General features: G+C 42.9%; 1 protein-coding gene across 1 annotated transcript in view; it reads left to right on the top strand.

The window, feature by feature from the left end:
• Positions 1-1,941: 1,941 nt before the first annotated feature.
• The window catches only part of N4BP1 (NEDD4 binding protein 1), a 47,875-nt gene continuing 28,555 nt past the window's right edge, over positions 1,942-21,261 (top strand). Inside the window, exon 1 of the mRNA XM_032612426.1 lies at positions 1,942-2,191. Within this exon, the coding sequence (XP_032468317.1) occupies positions 1,994-2,191 (198 nt within the window). The 5' untranslated portion in view covers positions 1,942-1,993. The remainder of the gene's footprint in view (positions 2,192-21,261) is intronic.

Genomic DNA, 21,261 nt, shown 5'->3' with positions numbered 1-21,261 from the left:
TGTCTCTCTGGCGATACACCAACCCAGTGACTTCTGAACACAGTCTAAAGGCCCAATTTTCTTCTGTGGTTGTGTGTATGAACTACTAGTGTTGTTTTAGGGCAGGTTTCTTGGGGGGAAGGGGAAGGACCTGTAGTGTGTTTTTCAAAGCAGCCTCTTCTCAGCCCTAATAATTAAGCAATTAAGACTCACCAGCAGGGAAGTTGCTGGGAGCAAACAGGAACCGCCCTGGGGAAAGCCCTGTCCAATCACTGAACAACAGCAATTCCACGTAAGGTGAGTGCACCAGGAAGACAGAAAATAACACGTTGTGTTGACTCCTGCTCTGGGTGCAGTCTATCTGCAAGGCCACACTCTCCACCTGACCTGCCTCAGCCAATCTCAGGTCATCTACCTGATGCAGGAAGGCTGCTGGCTGTGTGGACACCCAGGGAAAAGCCCAGGGGAGCAGGAAGTTGTCAGTCTGTGAGCCTAGTGGCTCTCTTCCCTGTGATGAGTCATCCTTTGGTGGGGCACCAGGGGACCACACCTGTCTGAATTTCTGAGGCATATGGAAAACCCCAGGAGCCCGGATCCTTGAGAGGTTTTACCTTGGGTAATCCCTCTTACCAAGACCATTCCCACTTGGCCTTTCCAACTGCAACATCTTTAGTTCCCCTTTTTTCTCCTCAAGGGGGAATCTATACAGCGGGAGGGGGCTCCCAGGCCCATTAAGTTCAGTATGGTTGCATAACCCACACAAAGCTTTTCTGTGAAAATGGAGCCTTAAATACATTGCTAATTTAACGATAATAATAGCTAGTATTTCATGATCATTTACTGTGTCCAGGTACTATCTTAATTTTCACAGTAGGAAGTACTATTGTTACCCACATTTCCAGATGAGAAATTACGACTTAGACAAGTTAAGTAATACGCCCATGGTCCCTAACTATCTACTATACCCACAATATTTAGCCCAGAGAAAGGAAACCACTATCTTCCACAATCTGTTTTCATGGACACAGAGAACATAATATCTGGAAAAGAATTCGGAGATAACTAGAGCAACCCTTGAATTTACAGATGGGAAAACAGACCTGGAGAGGGCTTAGGGTGTACTTGCCCAAGTACCCCACTAAAATCACAGAGAAGCCCCTAGTCCCACACTTCTTGTACCTCTTCTGTAACACATTCTCCTCCTCCCTTCCCAGAAGAAAACACTCTCTTGACCTTTCCTTAATCATTTCTTTGCTTTTCAATTCTCCATACACATTATTCCCATTTTCTTCTCTTCCTGTTACCATTTTTACTGAAAAAACAACGGAAAGCAAAGGAAAGGGAGAGAGAGAAAGAGAGAGAGACAGAGCGAGAGACAGAGAGAGGTGGGGGAGGGATCGAGGGAGGAAGAGAAAAAAACATCTATCAATAAATGAGAAGCTGGATAACTCAGTTTGCTAGAGTGCTATATTGGGCTTCAAGCTGTCTGAAAGCAAGCCAAATCCCTTGTGTGACACTGGGTCAGTCCCGACTACTGGCTCGGAGCCTCAATTTCCCCATATGTAAAACCATAAATTCATCATCCACCAGGCCACGCAAAAGCGTCGTGGCCTGACCAAAGGCCACCCAGGCCCCCCTCCACAGCCATCGTTGGGCCCTCAACAAACATGGCGACTGTGCGTGACGTACACTTTCGTCGCCTCCGCCCCCCCCCAGGGGGTGGCGACACTCAATGACGGCGGCGAGCGGGGCGCATGCGCGGCGGCGGGGCCCGGCCCGCGGCGGCGGCGGGGGTGGCGGCGGCGGCGAAGGGGCTTTTTACCCGCAGTTGCCGAGCTGCGGCAGCCGCGGCGGGATGGTGTAGCTGGGCATCCGGCCAGGCGGCAGGGCGCGGGCCGGGCCAAGGCGGCCTGGAGGGCCGACGCCGCCTGACGAGCTCGGGTACAGGGGCAGCACGCTGAGGGGGCGTCGCCGCCGCCGGCCCCCGGCGCCGCCGCGGGAGGCCGCGCCCGCCATGGCGGCCCGGGCGGTACTGGACGAGTTCACGGCGCCCGCCGAGAAGGCGGCGCTGCTGGAACGGAGCCGCGGCCGCATCGAGGGCCTGTTCGGCGTGAGCCTGGCAGTGCTCGGCGCGCTCGGGGCTGAGGAACCGCTCCCTGCGCGCATCTGGCTGCAGCTCCGCGGGGCGCAAGAAGCGGTGCACAGCGCCAAGGTGAGTCCGGCCGCCGCCCCCGCGCGATCGCCTTCCCCAGCCCGGCCCCCGCGGCCTTCTGTCGATCGGGGTCCCTGGGCGTCCCCACCCCCTTCTTCCCTGCCCTTCCTGCGCTGACCGAGCCAGGCGCGGTGGTGAGAGCGCGGTCTCCCGAGCCTCCGCTCTAGAGCCATGTGACCTTGGGCTAGCGGTTTCATCCCGGGCGCCTCAGTTTCCCCATTTGTAAAGTGGCGCTGACGAAAGCAGCTGACTCGGAAGGCTGTCGCGAGGATTGGAGTAGGTGATGTGCGTAGAGCGCAGAGCGCAGTGGCTGGCAGGCACGGAGTGAACGCGTTGAGAGTGTTGCCTGTTGTTATCTTTCCCCCCAGCCCGCGGGCTGGTGCGCAGGGCCTGATAGCTGGGCCCGCAGCCTCCTGGCCTACCACCTCAGCCACTTATCTCTTCCCAGGTCTCCGCTACAGGGATTCTGAACCTCTTGGGGATATCAGACCCCTCTGAGAATCTGACAAAACGATCACAGTAGTACAGTACTCGGAGAATATCAAGAAGAGATAGGGATGATTAATAATAGTATTAAAAATAGCATTATTCCTTGTATTGATTTTGTGTACCACTAGCATTTATCGAAACGGTTGTAGCACATCAGAAGTTATGTTCAATACTTCGGAAGGATTATCGAATTCAGTCCTTAAAAAATCCAGTGAGGTAGATTTTATTATCTTCCTGTTTTTAACAGCTGGGGAAACTGAAACTTTCGAAGAGGTGACTCACCTTCTCTCTAAATCAGCATTTCGCACTTAGACTTACTTCGGGCACCTTCAGCTACTCCCTTCCCTCCCCAAGCCCAAATACTGCAAGAGTACATCCTCCCCCTCCCGGGGAGCCAGGTTTCTCCAGGTTTTCCCATCGAGTAAGTGGGAGAGCCAGGATTCAGACCGAGGGAGTTTGTTTCCAGAGACCTTGCTCTTGATACCTGCCTCCCAGATGCTGAGCACTAGGGGTGGGGATCCATTTTTGGCGTCGTACTTCAGAAATTTCACAGTGACCTTGAAGAATCTGATTAGCTGTGACTCTTGACTTTCTTAGATTAAGAAAGAAGCCTGTATGCTTGCTTTTAACGTGCTTAGAGGAGGTAGGACACTTAACTGTATGATTCTTCTCCACAGCTTAACTTAAAGCACTGCAGATGTTGAATCAGGTTTGCTTTCCTGTTCTTGATTTTTTTGAACCAGTTGTCTGGTCTAACTCCTTCCCAGTCCCCTCCTTGTTTTCTCCCCAGCTACCCAATTTCTTCCCACTCCCCAGGGCTAAAAAGTTTGACATGACTAAGTCCTATTATGGCTTCTGAAAGTCTCTTACATGCATTCATTCCTTCCTCTTCCATTATTTTTGCAGCAGTTAAGACCTTCTTTCTTGGTATGTGGGCCCTCTCCCTTATTTCATTGCCTTCCCTCCCTCCCCAGTATAACTTGCCTTAGACTAATCCTCCCACAAAAAGTCATTCTCCTGCCCTGGGATCTCGTAGAGCCTCCTGTTGCCTATCTCATTCACTCTAAACTTTTCTGATTTACAAAACACTTATTTATTCAACCCCACTTTGTTTTCCTAATTCTCTGCCTTAGCAGCTCTCAGCTTAAATCTCTGCTGTAGTCTGACTAGTCTCACTGCTTTTATTGTGTACTCTGCCTGATCCCAGTTCAGCTTTACTCAAGGCTCACTGCAAGCATGGAAAGTGCTTCTTTTGCTCTACAGAAAAACCCTGCTGGACCCTCCCAACTCCAGTTGCCTTGCTTGTCCCTGCCATGCAGTTCAGCATAAGCTAATTGGAAAAGGTGTGTCTTACAGTATATTGGTAGCATGTGTCACCTGCCCATTTATCTTTTCGATGTGTGCTACTCATAATCCAACTCTCCCACTTATAAGAAATCCTTTTTTTCCCTTTGAGATTTATGGGGAAAAGTTGAATGCCATACTCAAGGGCTTTTTGTTCTTGTTAATTCATTTTGGAGTGTGTTTTACATTCCTTTAAGGAAGAGAAAACCATTAACTTGATTTTTAAAAATTAAGAACAGAGGGAAGGGGCTTCCCAGGTGGCACAGTGGTTAAGAATCCGCCTGCCAATGCAGGGGACACGGGTTCGAGCCATGGTCCGGGAAGACCCCACATGCCTTGCAGCAACTAAGCCCATGCGCCACAACTACTGAGCCTGCGCTCTAGAGCCCACAAGCCACAACTGCCGAAGACCGTGCGCCTAGAGCCCGTTCTCTGCAACAAGAGAAGCCACCGCAATGAGAAGCCCGCACACCGCACCAAAGAGTAGCCCCCGCTCGCCACAACTAGAGAAAGCCCACACGCAGCAACGAAGACCCAACAGAGACAAAAAAATAAATTAAATAAATTAATTAAAAAAAAAAAAAACAGAAGGGAATTCCCTGGCGGTCCAGCGGTTAGGACTCTGTGCTTCCACTGCAGGGGGCACGGCTTCGATCCCTGGTCAGGGAACTAAGATCCCGCATGTCCCGTAGTGTGGCTAAAAAAAAAAAAAATGAAGAACAGGAGAGCAATCTTCAGCATATACAGTCTTTTAAGTTAAGCTGTGGAGGAGGAGAGGGTTTGGGGGAAGGAGGACTTAGAGTAAGGACTTTTCTAAACTAGCTGGTAGAGTCTCCAAGCAGCTTCATGGGTCCCATCAAGTGGTTCATGTTGTTTTCCTCCTTTAAAAATGTTAATTCACTACCCTTTAGAAAATGCTTGAGTAGAGGAGAATGTGGAGCTTTAGTTAGTTAGGGCTCCATTCACTGGAGAGAGGTGAGATGGGGCTACTGGTAGAAGGTGATAATGTCCTGGGAAGTTTTTGTTTTTTTAAAAAAGGCACGTGCTCTTGAGTGACCACTTTTGTCAAAGGGGAAATTTGTTGGAGGAAGCAGTACTTGAGATGGGCTTTGAAGATCTGGGAAGATTCCCAGGTAGAGGTGGTTGCAAGCAAGGGCCTCGAAGCCAGAACAACATGGAGTGTCTGGGTGGGAAGAGCCATGCTGCCCTGTGAGGGATGAAGCCTCCAGGGACCCGAATGCTGCGCTAAGGCCACTGGGCCTTATCAGTAGGGAGTCAGTGAGGATTTGGGAGAGGAAGGATTTGCTTGAAGCTCTGTGTTTGAAGACAGGCAGACCCAACTGTGGGAGGAACTTTGTTCCAGTTTAGAACTGGACATGGGTGGGGTGACACGGTTTTCACTGGGACTTGGCAACTGAGTGGATGCAGGGATGGAGGGAGAGGTTTGAAGCCCTGGTATCAGGAAGGATGGTGGATACGTTGTTTGACCTGTAGGTTGGTGGGACCGGGTAGCCGATACTTAAAGAAAACTTCTGTGCCAGGAAATACACTAGCTGTTGCCTCTGGACCTCAAGGAACCCACAGCCTAGTAGGGGAGAAAGTTGGAAACAACATTGAAGAGTTGAAGTATGTGCAAGTAATATAGGAGAGGAAGGGTTGTTCTGCCCAGTGGGATGCTGGAGGATGAATGAGAGTTTTCCAGAAGGAAGAGCACGTGCAAAATCACGGGGATATGAAGTAGTCCCGTTTTTTCATGGATTCCTCCAGTGAAGGACAGGAATGGGGGAAGGTGCCAGCTCACAGAGCACGTGCGACCTGCTGAAGAACGTGGGTTTTACCAAGCAGGGAGGCAGCGGAGAGTAATGGAAGGTTGTAAGAACACCAGGGATGCTGTCAGATTTACATTTCAATGCCTCCACCATCAGGTCCATTGTTGGCTACTGATGATATAAGTATAGAAATTGGGGATAAGTGTTTAGAACTTTTATAGCAATGTGACATTACTACAAGGGCGAGAGAAGCAATGTCTGAAAGTGAGAGGGAAACCAAAAGCGGGCATTGTCCATAGGGGCCCGGTGGGAGGGGACTGAAGTCCAAGGTGGCAGACGTCATGGAAACAAAGGAAGTTGAGGGTTGAATGTCAGAGAAGTGGAGGCACTGACCGAGCTGCCTCATTCACAAAGAAATCGAAGATTCAAAGCAGGGGTGGGATCTTGGAGTCTGGCCTGGGTGAGGAGAGATGAGGCTGAAGAGATCTCAGTCCTGGGGAGTGCAAAGAGTTAGCTCCTTCCCTTAGATCAAAGAGCCCCTGGGACTGGGTGGGGGACTGCATAGGGAAGCGGCTGGCTGGTTGGAAGGAGCTGGTGAACCGAGGTGCTCATGCCCTGTGGGAGAGGGCAGACGCTCATGCTCAGTATCAGCTGCTTACACATACGGGCCTAGTGATGTCTGATCTTCTCACCCAAGGGAAGCCAGTAGTCTGCATTTTGTAATGGGAAATCTGTTTTGTTTTGGTTTTAAGAGGCAGCTAATTTATGTTTTAAAAACCATGTATGCTGTGAATTACATCTCAGTAAAAGTTTTGCACTCATACATTCTTTTTAAAGTACATATTCTAAAAAAAGAAAAATAGAAAGCAACCACATATGCTAAACAAAACATGGCAGTGGACCAGATTCAGCTTTTGGACTGCCTTTTTAGGACCTCTGCTTTAGGTAGTAGGAGACAAGATAAGTGAGGATACACATTTTTTTCCCCATTTGGTGAAGTGGGTAATTGAAGGCCTTAATGGCCTATAGTACTGTCTTAGTAAAGTGGGATGCCAGTTTATGCCCCGAGAGGGAGGGTGAGAACTTGAAGACAGTGCAATATGTCCACACAGATACAGTGGAACTGTTGGAATTGCATTAGAAAAAAACAAAAAAGGACTGTGGACTTGAAGTGAGGGCCAGGGAAGGTTAGGTGGTTTGAATTTATAGTATCACTTGATCCAGAAATTCTCAAGTAGGTGATGATTTCCCCCACTCAGGATGTTGGTGAAGCCAGCACATAAAGACTAAAGGAATCTGAGGTGCAATTGAGCAAGGCAAAACGGGGCCCAGGAACTGTTTCTGAATGGTCAGCCTTATTTGAGCTAGGACAGTCCAAAAATATGCAAGACTTACCTTCTACTGTTAGTGAACTAATAGCTTGAGAGGTTCAGACTGGAGAGGAGGCAGGTGAAGGCAGAAGGGCGTAAGAACTGTAAGAATAAAGGGAGGGACAGGACCTTAGACCGTGTCCCCTCCTAGACTCAGGGAATCATGCAGGCAGAGGACAGTTTCAGTAAGTGTTGGAGAATCCTAGAGGTGGTAGTTAAAGAAGCATTTCACAGATCAGAATCTTGGATCTGGAGGAATTCTGAGAACCAAGGGGTGGTACCTCAGTGGTCATGGGTAAAGTGGAAGCGTTCCTTTTAACTTAGAGAAGTGAGAGGCTAAAGGATGGACGTGTGAGCCATCTAGAGATAATGCAGTGCTGAGATCATGGAGGTCCATAGCAGGGAATTGGGTGCTAAGGTTAGTTGGTGAGCTAGGAGCCTGTCCTGGAGGTTAACAAACAAAAGAGGAGTAATTGGAAGTAAACAGCATGGCTAGTTGTTGTATGGTTTCTCCCTGAACCTTTAGGGTACTGAATTTGCTACCTACAGCTGCCCATCAGGTGGTGTTATTTCAGGCATTACTTTATGGCAGTGAATAGCCACCGTGAAGCATAGCCAGTGACCTACCAAGAACACCAATCTGGAGGACTTATAAGGAGAGTAATTTGGAGGACTCACCAGTCTTAAACATTGAAATTACAATGCACCTGAGAAACTGTGGTAAGGTAGGCTAACATCCAGTCTGCTTTTAATTTGAGAGGAAAAGAAGAGAGGGTCTTATGAAGAGTTGATGATTGTCCTTTACCTGAGTTTTTGCTTGCATATTTGTGGAGTAAGAGAGGAGAAAGATAAGGGTAAAGAAAACGCAACTCCAGTAGAAGTGGCCTGTTACTTCATTGACTTCAGAGGGTTAAGATGGACCCTATATTGTTTTATTTCCTTTTCCGTTAGAAGAACTTGGTACCTGGTTTCATGAATGAATTCTTGAACAGTAGATTTGTTCATGGAGGAAATAATTTATAGATGTAATACTGGGTAGTGACAGAAGTTTTTTGTTTTGATTTTACCAGAAAGGAGGTTGGAGGCCTTTTTGCTTTTTCTAGAATGATAGTTTTTAACTCACCATGGTTGTGAAAATCATCTTCTCAAGAAACAGAGGTTTGTTCAGTCTCTTTTGTGGTTAATATTTTGGGGTTATACCAGAATGTTGAAATAAGGGATACGCACGCTGATTGTACCAGCGTCAAAGTGATTGTTCATGACTGTAGTTTCCTCTTCCCTATTTGTTTACCAGCTAGTATTACAGGGTTTTAATTAAATCAGGGACAACATTTTGTTCTGTGTTGACTTTTTACTAAATTAACATAATCGTATGAAGTTAGAAGGCTTACATCTCAGAAACAGAATTATAGGGGGAAATCCTTACAGTAATTAATTAAAGAACTGTTTTTTATAAAAATAAGTTTTGTCATATGGAAACAACATAGGAAAATCCTTTTGTTTAAAGAAACTGAATTATTTCTTTTAATTGTTAATTTAAGAGGTTCCTTTGAACTTAGAGAAAGGTTTGTTCAGTCTTAGTGCTTACAGAATTACTTTAATTGATGAATAAGAACTGTGTGGATTCACATCTGAATTTTCTATGTAAAAGTCAGTTGTGATTATGACACCTTTTCATCGAAAATCCCTATCTACCAGTCATCTGGGATCTTTATCCATTCTTGAACCTACGTGTTTAGTTCACTGTATGTTTCATTATTAAACCTGGATTTTTAAAATTAAGATAATAAAGTCATTACTTTGTTATAATAGGTTAATGCAGATGATATATCTCTAACAGTTAGACTGATAGATAGATCAGGATTTGGCTGCAGTGATAGAAATTATACAAAATGGTTTAGTTTTCTTCCATTCAATAAAAAGTCTTAAGATAAACAACAGTCCAAGGCTGAGCAGTGGTTAGGAGCTGTCAGGGTGAAGGTCTCTGCAGTTCTTTTGGCCTTTCCCTCATGCTCACAGAATACCTACTGCAGCTCCAGCCATCAAGTCTCTATTTCAAGAAGGAAGGAAGAAGCCACAACACCTTTCTACAACACCCCAGCAGACTTTTCCTTATCTCTTTCTGGCCAGAACTATGTCATATAGCCAATACTTGCAGGAAAGAGAGCTAGGAAATGTTCAGTTTTAAGTAGACACATTGCTGCCCTGAAGAAAATCTGAGTTCTGTTTGTTAAAGAAGCAGAACGTGGATATTGGTAGACAACAGGAATGACTGCCACATCATATTATCTACTTCTCAAAATATGCCTTGAATCCTCACCATTTTTTTAGTTTTGTTTTTGTAAATAGGAATTTTTTAAATGAGTACTTTATTTTTTGTTATTAAAATGTAATTCCTAAAGATACAAGGTGAGCACATGTCAAGCATTTATTTATAACTCATTTTTGAGGGAACTAGCTGGATAGGAAAACTGATTCAAGGAACAGTACAGGAAATGAATATAGGTACTGAAAAAGAATGTTGAAATAAGACTGCTAGATTGGATACAAAACTTTTCACATCCTACAGGATAATGAAACAGTAATTTGGGGGTTGTCACAGAAATCATCTGTGTCTTTACTGGACAAAAATATGCAAGTTAAATGTGTAATTTCACAGATTCTGGGCCTTTTTCAATATAAATAGTATGTCAAACAAAAAACACATTCCGCTAGAGCATACAAACATGGGCGAGCTTTTTCTGTAAAGGGCCAGGTGATAAATAGTTTCAGACTTTATGAACCATACAGGGTCTCTGTCTCATATTCTTTGTTTTTGCTTTTTACAACCCTTTAAAAGGTAAAAACAATTCTTAGGGCCCGTACAAAAATAGTTTGAAGGCTGTCCAGTGTATTGCCACTACCACATGTGGCTGTTTAATTAAAATTCAGTGAAATTAAATATTCATTTCCTCAGTTGTATTTCACGTGCTCGGTGGCCGTAATGTAGCTACTGGATACCCATTTGTACAGTGCAGGTACAGAACATATGTCATTACAGAAGGTTCTGTTGGACAGTGCTGCCCTGGCTATGAAATAATCCTTGGTTGGACCTGCTAGACAGTTCTCTAGTGTGACACTGAGAGAGCATGCAGCTATTCTTTTACCTTACTTCCAGAGTTTCTGTAGTTTGTGTTAATTGTGCCCTTGTAGTTATAAATAGCCTCAAAGATTACTCTTGATCACACACACACACACACACACACACACACACACACACACACACACACACACACATATGCATGTAGACTAGCCTGATTGTATACAGAGTATGGCAGGAGGTATTAGCAATTACTAACACTAGAGAATTATCCTCTCTGGAAATTTCATAAGGAACCTTAGGTTACCTTTTCAGTAGCTGGGTGGTTTTCATTTGTTTTTGGTTTTAGTTGCCTCTTTTGTCTCTTCTGTTTTAAAGCTAGGAAGCAAATCTCCAAAAAAAAATCAAGAAAATCATCTCTACATACTTCACCTGTAGCATTTATACATTTGGATGAATGCTTCTCTCCTCAGGATTCCCAAAATATGCTAAAATTTCTTGCCTGCCAGGCAGGGACTTTCTTTATACTGCATGCCACAGAGTAGGTACCACCAGAGCAGTATCCTGAGTTGGTTCCATAGATGAACTACAATCCTTGTTTTTTAATAGTAACCTTGCCATACCTGATTAAGTGAGGTTTATTCTTAAATATGACATTCTAATTATGGTCTGTGTTGCACAATGAATTTGTCTAATTTTGTCCTAGTAAAAGGGAGGACAGATTCTTAATGATCCTGAGCAAGTAACTACATTGCCATGAAAAGTAAAGAGACTCAGTAGAAGTAGACCAAGCTTCCCTTTTGATTTGACACAGTTAATAAGTGTTTGTGATTTAAGAAATTCAGAGTAACCCAATGAAATTAATAGTTTTAGCATCCTTATAAGGTGAAAGTCAAATCTTTGTGATTGATTGCCTGGGGACCTTTGCGAAACATCAAAGATAGTTTAGGTGTAAAAGACATTCAGAGTGGTATACTACATAGCAATAGAAAAGAGCAAATTACTGAGACATGCAGTAATGTGGATGAATCTCAGAAATAGTATGCCAAGTGAAAAAAGCCATACACAAAAGAGTGCATACTAATTCTATATGTGACATACTAAGCAAGACAAGAATTGTGTAATTATGGTGGGGAAAAAATCAGAATAATTAGAACAGAGCAACTGGAAAAACACATTAAATACAGACTGGGTATTAGATGATACTAAGGAATTATTGTTCATTTTCTTGGGTGAGGTAATGACATTGTGGTTATACTAAAAAGAAAACGTGTAATGTGTGTGTTTATGCTTGGCGTCTCTCACTTGGAAATTAGCCATGTATCCAAAGAGTGTCCATTAGTTAACCATTTACTGTTGGTCCAACCAGGGTCTTAAAGTTAACTAAGGATGTTGGAAATTATGCTTAAGCTGACAACTGCTGAACAACATAACTTCTGATATCAAAAAATGTAGCAGTGTTACAATTCAATTTAGTTTAATGTATACATTTTTATTTTTCATAATCAATCTCTTCATGAAAGAAAACTTTTAAGTTAAAAAAATCTTATGATGCATTGTATTCTGCACTGATAAAATCAGAGAAAGGCCATCTATTTTTAAATTAGCATTAAAATGATCAAGTCAGATTGATTTGTCCAAGGATTTTTTTTTTTTTTTTTTTTTTTTTTGGCCATGTCTTGCGGCCTGCAGGATCTTAGTTCCCCAACCAGGGGACCAGGGATTGAACCTGGGCCACAGCAGTGAATGCGCTGCTTCCTAACCACTGGACCGCCAGGGAATTCCCTAAGGATTATTTTTATTACATGAATTTGGATTCTAAATACAGATGCCTTTGAAGTTTCAGCTTCTGTGCATTTTGCATTGTTTCTCTTTTGTCCTTAAAAAGCTAACACATTATAAGTTTGGATGTTTAGTTTCTTTATTTTCTAGGAGTTCTAGATATATAGATTTATGTAAAAGCTTGTTCTCTATAAACCAATTCGAACAGAAATTCTTTTTTGTTTGCGGTACGTGGACCTCTCACTGTTGTGGCCTCTCCCGTTGCGGAGCACAGGATCCAGACGCGCAGGCTCAGCGGCCATGGCTCACGGGCCCAGCCGCTCCGTGGCATGTGGGATCTTCCCGGACCGGGGCACGAACCCGTGTCCCCTGTATCGGCAGGCAGACTCTCAACCACTGCGCCACCAGGGAAGCCCCGAACAGAAATTCTTTAAGAAACTTTATTATCTACTTTATTAATAACCCCTGGAGATAAGAATATATTTCACATTCACACCATGAAGAAGTAAAGGCTTTTTCTCATTTATAGAGACAGACACACAGAGAGCTTTCAGCTTTGGTTCCCTAATTGTAGCCACAGGTCGAAAGTAATCCAAAAACACAAAACTGGCCCAGATTTCATAAGGGCTGTTCTTCTGTCAGTAGTCCTGAGACATGTTCTTGCACAAACAGAAGAACAGAAAAGACTAAAACCAGATTTTCCTGTAGTCTCTCATGCCACAGAAAGTGGATCCCTGTTATCTGGTGACAGATCGCCACATGGTCAGACTGTAAAACTCAGATTCCTGCAGACTAGATTCATGTGTGAGACTGACCTGGTAGTCTGTAGCCACTTGGTCCCTGAGGCAGTGTGGAAACGGACATGTGGCGAAGAACCATAAAGTGAAAACACAAAATCAGAAGAGAAAAGAACAGGGTAACAGCATTAGTAAAATTCACTTCCTGCTTGGGATTCACTCTAGGAGCCCAAATTAGGTAAACCTGGGCTCCCAGAGCCAATGAGGTACCCTTCTTGGGCCACTCAGTTTAATAGCTCCAAGCAGGTGAGCTCACTTGGACATCTCCATTGGTCCTACAAGACTGCCAAAGTGAAAATTTATTTTAAAAGTTATAAACATGACTTTCAGACAGTCAGGTATCTCATAAATGAGGGAACCAAAAGGGATGGAAAGGTGTTTCAAAGAGCTTTTGAGGATCTGATTATTTGAGGCTCTGAGTATCTGTACCCAAAAAAAAGAAATGATGGAATAGAATTGCTTGTAGATATATACTGGCTAATATCTTACAAAGCAGTGAAGTTATAACCATTTCTACCAGATGGAGATAATTGGCATCTCTGCTGGACAGAAATCTGCATTTTGACATGTAGCATCACAGTCTGGGCCCTAATCAATAATAAATGGTGTGTAAGACAAAGGTACATTTCCCAGAGAAGTAAATCATCTTTGGGTGGGCGAAAGAGAGTGCTCCGTTGTGATTGAGAGGCCGTCCTTTTGCCATATTTAGAAGTGTTTGATAATTTTTCTTAATGTTATGCAATCTATTAAAATGAACATCCTCCCCAACTTTTTTGTCATTTGGCCACACTCTCTCTTAAACAATGTTACGCACATCATTGCTACTACTAGGCTGGATGTCAGCCTGTGTTCCCAAACTTCCTAATTCCTGTTTTGACATGTATTTGTTAGACATTTATTGATTGATTTCAGGTTTTCTCAACAGTGGCACTATTGACATTTTGGTCAGCTAATACTTTGGTTGTAGGGGGTTGTAATGTACGCTGCAGGATGTTTAGCAGCATCTCTGGCCTCTACCCCCAAGGTGCCAGGAGCACCTCTTCAGTTGTGACAACCAGAATTGTGTCCTGACATTGCTAGTTCCCCCAGGAAGAGCAGAAACACCTCTGGTTAAAACCAAGGCCAGTACCCACACTGTCTAGTAGAGTTATGATAAATGCTGTTGTTTAAATAATAAGATACTGTTGTGTGTAGAAAACAGATTAACATCCTCCCACCCCATTTTTGCCAGTTCTTGAAGGAAGGGTTAAATTAGGCTCCAAAAATAAGGAAACATGCTGAAATCCAAACCAACAAAGACTTTCAGTATAATTCTGAGGATCTTGAACATTAATCCTTCGCAGTGAGGAGCTTTAGAAAGTATTTGAGGAAGGAGGTGAAGGGTGTGTTTTCAGGCATAGCTTTTATGCTGTTACAAGGCAGTGGAGTGGGACAAGACTGGTGACAGAAAGAAGAGGTTAGTGTTGGTTGTAGTGTTCACATGCAACTAGGTTTGTGAAGGATTGCACGTGAAGGAGGAGGAAAGAAAGCTTTGAATCTAGGCATCTACGTTTCATAGAAAGGAACTTGGACCAAAGGTGGAGTGGAGGAGAGCTGAGAGCTCTGATTCAGACCTGTAAAGTTTGAGGCACTTGTGGGATAGGTAGAAATGCCCAGGGGATAGTCTGCAGCCCAACAGTATTAAAGGCTAGAGGTGGACATTTGGAGTTACCATCAGAGAAATAAAAGTTACGGTTGGAACTTGAAAAGCCTATTAGAGTATAATTGAGGGAGAGGACCAAGACAGAACCTCACGGAATATCTGCATTTAATGTACAGTAGGAAAAGGCAGCAAAGGATTTGGGAGGATAGTCAGAAAGATAGGAAGTAAGGACAGCTAGTGGTATCTTAGAAGTGTGGAAGGGAAAGAACTTGTCAAGAAGTTGGTCAACGGTAGATATCGTGCCACCTACCAAGTAAGTAGAGAGCCCAAGTAGGAGAGTACAGAGAAAAGGGCCTTTGGGTTTGGCATTAGTTGTCATTCAGGAAAGTGGTTTCAGCTTGAGTGGGGGCAGAATCCAGATTTCAAGGGGTTGACAGGGAAAGGGCTTTAGGCTACTTTTTCAAAAAGTGTGAAGATGAAAAGACCGAGTGGTTGCATGCATAGGCAGTCGGGCTGAGGGAAGTGTTCTGGGGGATCAGGAAGGCTCACGCATGTTTGTAGACAGAGGGGCGGGGTAGGTGGCTAAAGGGGGAGGGATGAATCAAGGTCTGGGAAAATGGCATGGCTTTGAAGCAGAAGCAAGGAGAAGAATTTGTGAAAGGTAGAATTTTTAGATGAAAACAGAGAGGCAGTCAAAGGAATTCATATCTGTTGGCCTCCAGGCTCTGGTAAAATAACATCTTTTACGAAGAGTGAGAAAATTGACAGAAATGAGGTTGGGGACCTGAAGACATTATTTGAGTGTGTAAGAGTGAAGATAAGTTGCTCAGGAGAGCTGAAAGTTTTGGAAGCTGTAGAATTTCAGAGATTTACAGATGTAATGGGGATGAGGTCTAGGGCAGAGTGTGGCCCCTGGTCTGTCTCCAGAAGTAGACTCAGAGTGAGCATACAGGGAAGTCCCTGTGGGGCAGTTAAGGTGCTCCTCCTGGGGAAGAACTCGGTCGGCATTTTGGAAATAAGATTGAGGAGAAAGATGGAACAGAAAGCAAATGTTGGAAATGCATTGGAAAAATGACTAAAATGGTTATTTTTATTTTATAGTGATATTATTAATGTAGGTGACCAGATAGAGACATGTTATCTTAATAGGTTAAAATGGACCTGTTACAGATATGTAGGTAATGATATTAAAAGTTTGTTTTATCTAAGGCACTATGGTGCTTCTAATTTATGTACGCTCTGTAGGACTCATATGTCAAAGTCTAAAAATCATATTAATTCTCCTACTTCCTTTTCTCTTAGAGATAACATATCGCCATTTACGCCAGAGTATCTTAAGTTATAAGAAATCTTTAGAATCCTGAAGTGTGCAGCCAAAGCAGAGAACTACTGGTCCGAACAGTTTTAGAAATCTATCTGTAATGTATTAGGAGCCTCCTTGCCTTTGTAGTTTCTCCCTTCTCCTTGATTTGTGGTGGACTTGAGTATCTTCGGTTATATTTGTGCCAGGGTGCAGTTATGCTCCTGGCAGCTGCCAGAGCGTGTCAGTTCTACGCTCATGATAGATGATCTCAAGTTGCTATGTTTTTTAACCATTATGTCTTCCTTATTTTTGCACCTGTGCTGTCAATTATCATTTGCTGTTCCGTGCTCTGCAGGTAGCACCCTATGCTGTTCCTTTTATATTTTCATTCAGCTGCTTCAAACCATGTGCAATCTGGGAGACAATCTGATAAAGTCCCTGAAGTGTGTGCCCATAAATAAGAGGTGGTAGATAGTGAAGAGTGGTGCCAAGAACCCTTTTCCCAGGTCAAACCTGCAGACTCTTGAATAGCCACTTTGATCCTTTCTGGTTTTAGCTATGTTCTGAATGGCAGGGGTTGCCAGGAGCTTCTCTCTGATTCGTGAATTGTTATATAGTTGAGAAGAGCTGAATTTGTAGAAAGTAGAATAACAGAAATTCATTTTGCCATACGAAAGGGAAGTTACTGTTGTGTATATTATATGCCCCCCCTTTTTTCTTAAAATCCTGAGTAAAGTAAAACAATATATGAATGCTGCAGGATGGAGGGGAAACAATTTTGACTAACATTCAAATGTTCAGGTACCAAATCCAGCCAAATGCAAATGATGACTACTTAGATCCACAGAATCTTTCTTTCCAATACAACTGATGGCCAGACATTTTTGTAACACTGTACGCCTGTATACTTTATTGCTCACTCCTGAACTGGAGTATAGAAATCAATTGTTGCTATTAGTAATTTCCCAAGAGTAAATTGTTAATGAAAAAATTGAATCTGAATCTCAAGGGATAATTACTCATTCCTCTTAGGGGACACACAAAAAGGAGTTTTGGGTATGTGAAGCTATAACAAGCTCCTAGCACAGCTCTTCCTCAAATCTATGCAGTTATTCTTGCATTAATAGTTTTGGTTACTTGGGGGATAATGTCAGACAGCTGTGCTTGTATTGGGCACTTCTCTGCCAGTCTTCCTAGTGCTTACACAATAGGAGCTCTCCTGAGGCCCTCTGTAATCTTGTCATACAGCATCACAGCATGTTATGCATCCACTTTTAAACTTTTTTATTAAAATTAGGAAGTAGGGAATGTAATAAAATAATATATGCACATGGTTAAAACAAATCAAGTACTAGAGTTTTTATTAAGAATAGCAGTCCCTTTGCTTCTACCCCACCCTAGCTTCCTGAAGGTAACTACTTCGCATTGTTTTTAGCTGTTTGTTCTGATGTTTACCTAAATAATTATAAATAATATACTGCTATTTCTTATCAATATTCGGCATTATGCACTTTCTTTACGATAAATGATGAGGCAAAAACTAGGCCCATTTTCTCAATTGCTATGGTCTGGATATTTGTGTCTCCTCAAAATTAATGAATGTTGAAATCCTCATGCCCAATGTGGTGGTATTAGGAGAATGGGGCCTTTGGGGGGTGATTAGGTCATGAGGACAGAACCCCCATGGATGAGATTAATACCCTTAGAAAAGAGGCTTGAGAGAGCTCCATTGCCCCTTCCACCATGTGAGGACACAACAAGAAGTCCACAGTCTGGAAGAGGGCCCTCACCCGACCGTGCTGTCACTCTGATTTTGGACTTCGAGCCTCCAGAGCTGAAAGAAATATCTGTTGTTTATAAGCCACTCAGTATGGCATTTTGTTACAGTAGCCCAAACAGACTAAGACACCAACATAGTTTTTTGGTTTTTGGTTTTTTTAGTTAAAGCAAGAAACAGGTTTATATAATTATGACATATAAATACTACTTGTTGCAAGGCCAAGTACTTTATTATATTACATTATGTTCCCTTTCTGGTATAGCTTTTAATTTTTCCTGGGATTTTTATCTGCCCTTTTCTTACCTACTTATGAAATTTGCTTTAAACATCCCTAATATTTTACAAATATTCCTTTACATCTTAAGATATAAATATTTCTTTATATCTTAACTATTCTTTAAGCCTCTTTTTCTGGGAGAACACCCCTGGAGTCCTCTTCCCTCCTCCAGTCAGCTGGTTGCTCAGCTTATCTGCCGCATGGCTAAAATCTGTGGACTCCTGTTTGCCACTCTTGGATGGAATTTACTAATTACTTTATCTCTCATATTTTTGGTGGCCTTCATCTTAAAATAGTTTCTCAAGAAAAGAATCCATGGGAGTAATTTTCTCAGCCTTTGGCATGCTAGAAGTGTCTTTATTCTGCTTTATATTTGGTATGTAATGTGGATGTTATAGAATTATAGATTGAAGATCATTTTCCCTTAGCATTTTGAATGCATTGCTACCCTGTTTTCCCTGACTATCCAGACTTGCTACTGAGAATTTGACATTCTGATTATCATTCCTTTACGTGTGCCCTATTCCCACCCCGCCCACAGGATTTTTCTCTAGTGGGCCTTTGAAAAGTAATCATGCTTGGATATTCTGTGGACCCTTTCAAGGTGGGATCTGGGTGCACTGGCTCCCAAACAAGATTTAATGTAACTTTTTTCACTAATGCATGGGGTCTTATGCATTTTAGTTCCAGGAAATGATTTGTGTTATTTCTTTATTAAGTGCCATTCTGTCTTTTTGGAATGCCAGTTATTTGGACTTAGGATATCCTAGATGGAGGTTTAAAGTTTCTTTTCTCTCATTTCTTTCTTTTTCTGATACTTTTGGAGGGATTTCGTCCACTTTGTCTTTTGGTTCTTCTATTGACTCTGTTTTGGCCATCATGTTCGTAATTTGCTAGTGCTCTTATTCTAATTATTTTTTTCTTAGCATTTTGATATCTGTTTTATGAATTCATTATCATCTTATATCTGTTTCAAAGCAGTAATTAAAATTTTGCTTAAGTTTTCTACCCTGCATTACTTACTTTCCTCCAGTTTTTCTCTATTTTGCATTCTGCTTTATTGGTTTCTGTCTTCGTATTTGCCAGACTTTCTTCTGACGTGGGTTTTTTTTTTTTAATGTTTCGTACTAAATCTGAAAAGCCAGTTGGAAGCCTTGTGTCTGGGCAGGATCTGTTGATAAGTGGCCTTTACCTTGGATCAATTAGAGAATTAGCCGTTGTTTGAGAGGATATTTTTTTTTGGAAGTCTGTTATCTGGAGAAGAAAGCTTCTTCTTTCCAGGCTGGCTCACTGTTGCTGGCATTCCACTGAGTGGATGTAATCCACTTTTTCTTATCCAGTGGCTACATGGTAGTCAGCAGTGTTTGACTCCTGTGAATTCAGCCATACACTTACTTAAGCTAAACAGGCAGCATCATTTACATATTAGCAGGCAGCAGGGAGCAGCTCCAGTTCTGAGTAAGATAGACTCTACCCTGCCAGTCCTGTGAATATAGTGATAAAACCTGGACAGAATGCATGGAACAGGTATTTAAGGACTCTGAAAAGTAAACAGTAGCAGGCAGATTGGGAAAGAAAACCAGAATTCACAGTACCACCAAACCAGTAGTGAGTTTACCATTTTTTCCATTGTTATCTCTCAGCCTGAACTCAATACAGCCTAATCTGGAAGTGGAAATGGGCACTAGGGCACAAAAGGAGCACCTGGAGAAGCCCTCTAGTTTAACTCAAGGGGCAGAAAATGGAGCATGTAATACTGTGCAAAAATCGGTTTTGTTTTTCTTCACTCCACTGCACACCAGTTTCCAAACAGTCCTATGATGGTGGCAGTGGGAGCTTGCAGGACTCAAAATTCTGAAGGAGGAGAACCTTCCTCTCTGATTGGTGGGGTTGTGGTTCCAGGAGGATGGGGCCAGTCTCATTGCTTTCTCTCCCTCTCTGTCCTTTGGATGGACCAGGCACAGTTGCAGAAGTGTAAGGCAAAGTGGGGTAACCAAAGCCCCGTCTTTCTGACTGGAGGACTGAAAAAAAGAGCGCAGGGAAGCAGAAAACACTAGAAAGATGGCAGAGAGGGAGGAGCTCAGGAAAATGACTCCATAAAAGTTGTGTGTGATCTCCTAGGTTCATCCCCAAGCTACACACGTGCATGGATCTACTCCTTATCAGCAAAACAAAGACTATTGAGAACAATAGAAAAACCACCATCCAGGTCCCAGATTGGCCACTGGGTATCGCACATGTGGGACAGATACAAATAGCACTGCAGAGGCTTTAAAAACTGAACTGATGTTGGGACCACAGCTCACAGAAGACTGGGTACAGCTTGCAACCTGAATCTAACTAGGTCAATTACCTGCTAGAACAGAAATGTTGACATTCATCATGGGTTTAAACAAGACACAGAACTCATAATATTCAAAATGGATACAATACAAAATTACTTGGCATATGAAGAACAAGGAAAATACCAAATCTCATGAGAAAAAACAGTGGACACCAGTGCCAGGATGACACAGGTGTTGGAATTATTTAACAAAGAATTTAAGACATGTATTATAAAAATGTTCCAACAAGCAATCACAAGTACTCTTAAAGCTAATAGTAAAAGAGAAAGTTTCAGCAAAGAAATAGAAGACATAAAGAAGAACCAAATGGAAAGGTTAGAACTGAATACTACAATAACCTAAATAACACCTCTCTGGATGAACTCAGTTTTTATTCTTTTAAAGATTAATTAATTTTTGGCTGCGTCTGGTCTTAGTTGCAGCACACAGGATCTTTCATTGCAGCGTGAGGGCTCTTCGTTGTGGCACACGGGCTTCTCTCTAGTTGTGGAGTGCAGGTTTTCTCTTCTGTAGTTGTGGCGTGCAGGCTCTGGAGTGTGTGGGCTCTGTATCTGTGGTGCATGGGCTCTGTAGTTTGCAACATGCAGGCTCTCTAGTTAAGGTGTGCGAGCTTAGTAGTTGTGGCGCGAGGGCTTAGTTGCCCTGTGGCATGTGGGATCTTAGTTCCCTGACGAGGGCTCGAACCCGAATCCGCTGCACTGGAAGGTGGATTGTTTACCACTGGAACACCAGGGAAGTCCCTGAACTCAGATTTTAAATGGAGATGACGGAGTAGTCAATGAACTTGAAGATAGAACAATGGAAGTTATCTAATCTGAACAAGGTGAGTAGAGGAGAAAGTGTGGTGCTAAAAAAAATATTTGGAGAAATAATAGCTGAAGACTTCCCAAGTTTGGCAGAAGATGTAAACATAATGATTCAAGAAACTGTGAACTCAAGCATAATAAACTCAAAGAATTCCACACCAAACATGTCATAACCACACTGCTGAAAACTGAAGACACATTAAAAATCATGAAAGTATCAAGACAAAAACACAGTTCAGGGAACAGCAACTACAGTGAGTACAGATTTCTCATCAGAAACCATGGAG

Source organism: Phocoena sinus, chromosome 19 (assembly GCF_008692025.1).
Source record: "Phocoena sinus isolate mPhoSin1 chromosome 19, mPhoSin1.pri, whole genome shotgun sequence".
Taxonomy (NCBI): domain Eukaryota; kingdom Metazoa; phylum Chordata; class Mammalia; order Artiodactyla; family Phocoenidae; genus Phocoena; species Phocoena sinus.
This window is presented reverse-complemented; position numbering and strand designations above follow the sequence as displayed.